At 41.3% G+C, this 7,885-nt stretch overlaps 1 protein-coding gene and 1 long non-coding RNA gene across 2 annotated transcripts; one reads left to right on the top strand and one right to left on the bottom strand.

The window, feature by feature from the left end:
* The first annotated feature begins 2,709 nt into the window (after positions 1-2,709).
* On the top strand, positions 2,710-6,617 carry LOC120683730 (solute carrier family 35 member F1-like). Its single transcript, XM_039965818.1, has 11 exons — positions 2,710-2,940; positions 3,343-3,437; positions 4,040-4,097; positions 4,208-4,402; positions 4,671-4,747; positions 5,006-5,088; positions 5,557-5,608; positions 5,722-5,790; positions 5,874-5,960; positions 6,058-6,122; positions 6,227-6,617. The coding sequence occupies exons 1-11, from the start codon at positions 2,823-2,825 to the stop codon at positions 6,381-6,383; spliced, it is 1,056 nt and encodes a 351-aa protein (XP_039821752.1). The 5' UTR covers positions 2,710-2,822; the 3' UTR covers positions 6,384-6,617.
* Positions 5,780-7,874, bottom strand: LOC120683740. The gene is made up of 3 exons (XR_005678899.1): positions 7,823-7,874; positions 6,642-6,786; positions 5,780-6,408 (listed from the first exon to the last, which is right to left on the bottom strand). It is a non-coding gene; the product is annotated as an uncharacterized LOC120683740 (long non-coding RNA).
* Positions 7,875-7,885: the final 11 nt, after the last annotated feature.

The following is a 7,885-nucleotide window of genomic DNA, read 5'->3' as shown; positions in this document are numbered from 1 at the left end:
CTGGGCTCGTCGGTCGTCCGGAATGTAGTTGGGCCGCGTCGGGCTGGACTAATAACATGGTTTGGGCCCTCCTGATGTATATCCCCCAGCCCACAGGATTGACATCCCCACTCCCAGGCCTGTTCGGACTAGGGCCTGCTTGTTGGATGCAAATTTTTTTTTATATCCTGATGTATATTGTTGCCATGCCAAAATATGAGCATGTTAAAATATAGCCATGTCAGTTTTTTTTATCAAAATCTTAGAAAGTTTAGAATAGTACTTGGTTAGTGGGATGCTTTTTTAGCCTTCAACCAAATGAGTGTCAAAAAATTTAAAAGTTTGCCCACATTTTGGCATGTCAATATTTTGGAAGCGAACAAATCCATAGGACATGCTTGGTTCGTTGCATGTCAAAACGTGGGCATGCTGATCTTTTTTACCAAAACATTGGCTAGTTTAGAATAACACTTGGTTAGGTAGGCTACTTTTTGTAATTTAACCGAATGAGTACCAAAATTTATGGATTTGTCCATGTTTTGTCCTGACCACATTTTGGTTAGCCAACCAAACTATTGGCATCCCCATTTTGTTTACTTTTGCAATGGCAACACAGTACGTTGACATGATGGGAACAAAACCCATTGGCCAATTCATGCCTCTTATCAAATGGAAGATGCCCTAATTTCATATCGATGAAAAGGACAACTTGGTTTTCCGTAGTACAAGGACTAACTAATTTGGTGTCCATCTCATAGTCTGTGCCAACAGGGCTATTAAGAAATTTGGTGAAACGATGAAAATCCGGTCAACAGTTTACACTGTGTGACGCCGGCGGAGGCCGGAGGGACTGAGGGCAATGGCGGAGCTGCGCGTAGCTGTCGAGGTCGCCGGACCCCGACGAAATTTGATCAAATCAATGGAAGATTACTGTTTAGCACTATTTAACCATGTGGTCGACCCCGCCATCCGACCCCGGCGACTCTCTCGTCTGGCTTCGCCCCTGACTGAGGGTGCCTATCATGCATCTCTAATTCTCTATCCACAAGGTACAACGTACTACAAAGCATGAATTTGTAACAAAACGTCCATCACTTGCTTTTTTCCCCATTTCGTTAACGTGCAAGAACAGAGGTCCTGTACAATGATGCTGCATTAAACAACAGCAAATGTAGTTCCAAGGTCAAATAACCATTTCTTACTGTCCAAAAAAAATTAGTACTCCTCTTGAAATAAATACAGTACACTTGCAGCATACAGTTCACTCCATCCTCAGCTAATCATTGTCAATGCCCAATAACAATATAATTAATGAAAACAAAGATATCTGCATCACTTGAAGAGCTCATACGTGACGCCATGGATGATAAATTAACGCAAATAGCTGTCTATGGTCGTATTCTCCATTACATTACTGATGTAAGACTGTAGGAGAAAGTTCTCAAAGTTGATTATTAAGGACAATGGTGCAGTGCTTAGATATAAGCTCGACTGATGCCGGATATTTTCAGCTGAGCTGTGAAATTGAAGAAGACAGCCACAGGATGCTAGACCAACTGGTTGAAGCACTCCGGCGGCACCCCGCAGGTCTGAGGTTTGAACCTCGCGTGGTGCGAATTTTTATCTGTGGGTAACAAAATTTCCCTTGCTGGCGCGGCCAGGATTCAGGGGTTTTCTCGATTGAGAAGCCAATTGCTTCCTTTTAATGAAATACGGTTGGAGCCATCATACCGAATTCTTTCGAAAGTGAAGAAGACAAAAATAGGGAAACAAAAAACGGTGAAAGAGAAAAGAGGCACATGTAGACATCAAGATATACTTCTTTAAACTAAGAACAAAAGCCCGGCTGGGGTAGTAGTAGAACAAGATATCGAATTACCACAAAACAACTAGTGTGGGATTCTATGCAACGTGAACCTAAAACGATAATAAACAAAGAGATACAATCATTCAAGATTGGCGAGTGGCATCGACTTGAATTTTAAGTGTTAAATCTTTGCCACCTTGAAAAGCAATGAAGAGGTGCGTCCATTTTATTCTTTCTTCCTTTTCTTTCTTTTTTTTCGAACACATAGGAGAGCGGCGTGTCATTCTATTAATAGATAAAAAAAATTCAGGTACACAACTAATCCACAGTTTGGATTAGTTTTTTGTTACATACGCACAGTAAAAAAAGGAAAACTACCACGCTAGTTTCTTGTTCTCGCGATGACACCCAACGCCTCACTTTCTCTTGCATGCACATTCCTTTTCGATCAGCTAACTCTTTCGCCATATTAGAACTAATCCACCTCTTCCACCACTAATACGGCTCCCACCTTTCTCCACCACCATGCACCTTGCTGTACACAAGATTGGTGCATCCCACTCTCCAGAAAATTTTAGGGTTTGAAAATCTATGAGGTGTGAAAGAAAAAAAGAAGAAGTCCTAGGATGGGCTCAGCGCTTCTAATTGGAGAATTAGGATCGTTGAACAATGTAGACTCTATAATTTGAAGTAGCCAAGTTTTATTTCTACAACTCGATTCATTCAAGAAAATTGAACTAATTCCCTTTTAGCAATCCAAGATCGGGTCAGAACCCTGCAAACAGGCTCGAGTTGCATCGCCCAAAAAGATACCGGTCTAAACTAAATCAGCCGGCATCAATCGGCGCCGGGGCCCACAAGCATCGACGCTGACCAGCTGGTGCACATAAAAAAGATGTAAATAATTGCACACGGACACGGCGTCGCTGGTTTGTTCGCGTTCGCCAATCGCCATCACGCACACTTCGGACGGCGACGTTGGCGTCTAGCAGGGGGGGGGGGGGGGGTGCAACCACACAGAGGAGAGAAGCAAGCAATGGCGCCGCCGCCGAGGTGGCTGCGGCGGGAGGTGTTCGTGGGGCTCGCGCTGGGCCAATTCGTCTCCCTGCTCATCACCTCCACCGGCTTTTCCTCGTCCGAGCTCGCCCGCCGAGGTACGTTTCGCCGCCGCCGCCGTCTGCGCTGTTCCCGTACTCCGCCGATGGCGCCCTCTGTAACTTGTCTCCCTCGAGTTCTTGGCGGGAGCACCGGACTCGCAAAAATACTGGATTTTGTTATCGCTCTGAACAGAAAAGGCTGTGTTTTTATTTTTAGTTGTGCCTTCAATTGTGCCGCGATTTTACTTGACAAGTTCTTCAAGCTTTGTTCGGCTAAGAAACTGGCATTTGACTCCAGTGGATTCAACCGCCAATGCAAGTTTGTCTCGTTTCGTTGTGTGTTCATGAAAGTAAACGTTACAAAGAGTACCATGTTCAGATGAAGGAAAGACTGAATTGGGACAACCGGGAATTATGGAGACAAGACTGAATCACGAGGGTTTATTTTTTTTCTTTCAGGTGTCAATGCACCTACTTCACAGTCACTGCTGAATTACATCCTTCTTGCACTTGTTTTTGGTGGGACACTGATATACAAAAGGCGACATTTGACGGTATGTCGGGGGTGCTGCTTTTCCACCCAGAGAGGTGTCTAAAGACTAATTTGGTTAAATTATTCATCTGGGGAAATGGAAACTAATAAAAAAACATGAACTGTTCTTCAGCTCTTATGCTCTAGAGAAATTCATATTACAGAATGAAAAATAACAGACTGAAAGTAATGAAGTATTTTACAGGCTAAAAAGCTGTGATCACCAGTTGCGATGCTATTTTTAGGTTTTCAGGAAGCAGAATAATCTTTTTAGTTGAAATGCTGTTTGAATAAAAGGTTGAGATGCTATTAGGGGGTTTTAGCACATCCCCAACCTTTAAATTATTCCCTTGGACTTGGACCAGTAGTTTGTGTTGTACTGTTTCTCTTCTTGTATGATTGATGCATGTACATTGCATGTATAAAGCATCTTGCCCTGCTAACCAGAACAAATGGCTAGTCTCTATATGTTAGCAAGGATTTTATGCGCATTCTTATTCTGTCCTTTACAAGTTGCTCAGGCTGTTTGTCACCACGGTGTTTATGTGGTGATAAAGTAATGTGAAATTTTCTACCAAAGTCAAAAGGAAAACCTCAAATGTTTTCTATGTCTTGTTTCTGTAGATTAAGTGGTACTACTACTTGCTGTTTGGCATCATCGATGTGGAGGCCAACTACATCGGTATGCAGTTACCATTAGCGAAAGTAAATTAGGAAATCAAGTTCTAACTGGAGTTTGTTTCTTTTTTCTTGGGTATATGCTAAATTGAATTGCTTCTCCCACCCCAACAGTTGTGAAGGCTTATCAGTACACATCCTTGACAAGTGTGATGCTCCTGGATTGCTGGTCAATTCCATGTGTCATTGTGCTCACTTGGATCTTCTTGAAGACAAAGTATGGGTTAAGGAAGTTCATCGGCGTTGGAGTTTGTGTGGCAGGCCTTGTACTGGTAGTGTTTTCTGATGCGCATGCCTCTGACCGAGCAAGTAAGAATATGCTTCATTATTGCTAAATATGGACGTTCTGACAAAGTTACACTTTGATGCATCGTTAGCTCAGATAAAGATTTTCTACTCAATATCTTCAATTTACTTTGGTTCTTCAGCACTCAGTTTTTTGTGGTCTTAGCAGCGCATACCTGATCCAAGAAGCCTAGGACATGACAGATGGATAAAAACTGCTGCTGAATTTATCACAAAGTATGAGCATATTGTGTAATTCATTTTTACGTCACACTTTTGGAATGTCTTGCAGAAGGACCCAACCCCTTGAAAGGTGATTTGCTTGTTATTGGAGGATCCATGCTTTATGCCATCAGTAATGTGACTGAGGTAAGAAGCAACTGCACCTATCTTTGTTCAATGAACACTACCATTCTCCTTTAGCATATTTATCATTTGGATGACACTTGCTAGGATATGCATGATTGGTCATTTCTAGTATTTTTTCCATGTTTATGAGACTAATATGTTTATTCATCGAGCTATGATAATTATTGCTGCAATTTGTTGTTAAACATCTCTTGTCTTTGACATAAAACAGAAATATATAGATGGAAACTTCAAATATTTCTGTCTAAAAAATTTCAGGAGTATTTTGTCAAGAAAAGCAACAGAGCCGAGGTGATGGCAATGCTTGGTGTTTTTGGAGCAATTATAAGTGGTATACAGATGTATCCTTTAGCTTCTGAAAAAAGGAGAGAAAAGACTTGATCTCATGCAGTAATTGCTAATTTCCTTTCTTCACAGTATTCTGCGGCACTTCTACTACAAGCAAAACAAAACATACGATTTCTAGTGACTGTCAGATTTAGCTAAATCACCCCTTGCCTGCCAGATTCTTAGTGGTTCATTTTTTTTGGTTGATATACAAACCATTTACAGATAAATTGGTTCAGCATGAAATGAAGGCTCAACCAGTGGTATGCGATGATCGATTCAACCAACAATACTGTAACAGTGAGCCTCCCTTTTAAATGCAGCCCAGAATTTTGAACCATTTGTGGTTGTGGTTAGGTCAAAATAAGGAACTTGGGAATAAGAAATTCTTTTGATCATATACCAAACTGACTTAATTTCAACTTTACACATCAGAGGCAAGAAATATACTCCCATATTCCATTTCCTTGACAATGCTACAGAAGCATACTTGAACGACAAGAGCTCAGGTCGACCCACTGGAATGCTGGTGCGGTAAGTACCTTTCCCTCTCTACACTCTAATGAATTATTTATGAGCAACCATGTTCCGTTAATTCACCTTGTCGGTCATGATTCATTTTTTGACTATGTATTTTTATCTTCCAGATTCTTCCCTTCATAGGATTCGCAGTGGCAATGTTCTTGTTCTACTCAACAGTACCGATTATACTCAAGGTAGAAACCACTGTCCTCTTGCAGACTAATTCATGATTGTCCTGAATAAATTTACAGAACATATGAGCATTTGATTTTTACAGATATGTGGTGCAACCATGCTAAATCTCTCACTACTAACCTCCGACATGTGGGCTGTTTTAATCCGTATCTTTGCTTACCATGAGAAGGTATGACCACATGGATTTCTTTCTCCATTTATTCATATCAATTCACAATAACCATTCATAAACTGATCTGGTGGAAGCAAACTCTGCCCATGTGCAGGTTGACTGGATGTACTTCGTAGCTTTTGCCGGCACAGCAATTGGCCTTGTCATCTACTCATACAAGTACTGTGCCTTTCCAGTTTTCTGTTCTCTGAACATGGATAGCTGCATAGCTATGATACTGTACTGGTGTCAATACTCACCACTTAAAAAACTGCTGCAAGCAGGGGCTCAAAGCAGATTGCTGAAGAGACTGCACAGGTTACAGGGGCCGGGGACGAGGAGGCTGCAACGGTAAACCGCACAGCACAAGTTCCTGGTGTCGGAGACGACAGGCCATCGTCCAACAAGGAGTTTGCAGCAGCTGCTACTGCCTCAACGTAGTAGGCAACTGTCTACCAAACTGAACCTGTAATGGAACACATACACGGTTGTCAAGCGTGATATTCTTTTGCTATCAGATGTGAGGAAAGAAAAAGGGCGAGTAGCTAGGACAAATACATTGCATAGCATGCTTTCTTGCTGATTCTATAATTTTCATAAGCACGAAATGAAAATGTATTAGTTAACATTAAAGGAGCTAAATATTGTTTTTTGTTCATGATATCATGCATTGCATCTGGAATCTGGATGATCAAGGACCTGTGAATTTTCAGTATTCAGGGTCAGTAGAAAGTGAAGGCCGTTTTCATTAATCTTCTAGGCCGTTTTCTGTCTTAAGAGTTAGCATAAAGTGATCAATTTGTATGGTCTGGATTCGGGGTTCCACATCTCTGGTATACCTTGCCTGCAAAAAAAAATAAGTTTGAGGTATAAGATTGGGGACAAGTTTGTTAGGAAAAATAAAGAAAGCGCTAAAGATGATCTTCCAGACATTAACAAGCTAACAGCAATGAAAAGCCATATGCCATTTAGCCATTCTACACTCTACAGAAATTTATGGAATATCAGTAGCATTTGTCCTTCTGAATTTAATCCTGAATTTAATCCCCTACGCAGAACTGCAGGGTATCTGAATCCACGTATGCTTAACTGTTTGGCTCGCTCGCATACATTTTCTTAACCTGTAGGGTGTAGCTCAGAAATTGGAAGCCAAAACGGCTTCCCAATTAATATACGATCCTTATAATTTTCACAAAACCCCCCTTAATTTTTGCAAAAAAAATGGTGGGGTTATGTTTTTGCAATCAGTGCTGTCATGTTCTTTGAATTAACTATTTTTTTAATCGTGAATTAAAAATACTTTAGACATAGCACATCAGTCCATTGATGGTAGTTGATTTCAATAAGTAATGCAGCAATCCCACTCTAGTACTAAGCTTACGTTATTGTGATATTATCAGTCGTCATACGCTACGAAAAAATGAAACATGAGCCACTACGGATTATTGTTCCTGTATATTGTATCATGAGTATATGTTTTGGAGATTGTATCAGTGTCCAAGATGAGTACGCACATCGCTGTATTACATTCTTATTGATACTTTTGCAATGACATAACTAGTCAGTGTATGCGTTTGACACTTGACAGTCAAGAGATTACAGGCGTACTACTTTGTCAGAAATAAAAGACATAGTAGAACTCCCTAAATAAGCCATACAGTTGGGACAAAAAAAGGTCATGCAATGCAACTTCCTTGTTCACTTGTTCAGGTTTTGCAATCTTTTTCGCGACCTTGAAACAGACTGAGGTTTATTTCAAAAAAGAAACAGACTGAGATTTTGTTTTGGCCATCCTTCTCCTCAGGGGCGGAGACGCCCCCCCCCCCCCCCCAATGATCCCGTAGCACCATTATAGCACTATTATCAAAGGTGGAACTTACCCCAGTGGCAGCCTGCGGCAAGACTTTTGCCCCCCCCCCCAATCACTGCTTGCCCCCCCCCCC

Source organism: Panicum virgatum, chromosome 2K, assembly GCF_016808335.1.
Source record: "Panicum virgatum strain AP13 chromosome 2K, P.virgatum_v5, whole genome shotgun sequence".
NCBI classification, from domain to species: domain Eukaryota; kingdom Viridiplantae; phylum Streptophyta; class Magnoliopsida; order Poales; family Poaceae; genus Panicum; species Panicum virgatum.
This window is presented reverse-complemented; position numbering and strand designations above follow the sequence as displayed.

Excerpts from the sequence above, each read along its gene's own strand:
- LOC120683730 (XM_039965818.1), top strand. The coding sequence starts at position 2,823 with ATGGCGCCGCCGCCGAGGTGGCTGCGGCGGGAGGTGTTCGTGGGGCTC. Across the intron at positions 5,609-5,721 it reads CCCACTGGAATGCTGGTGCG|ATTCTTCCCTTCATAGGATT; the intron begins GTAAGTACCTTT and ends TTTATCTTCCAG. Across the intron at positions 6,123-6,226 it reads CTTGTCATCTACTCATACAA|GGGCTCAAAGCAGATTGCTG; the intron begins GTACTGTGCCTT and ends TGCTGCAAGCAG.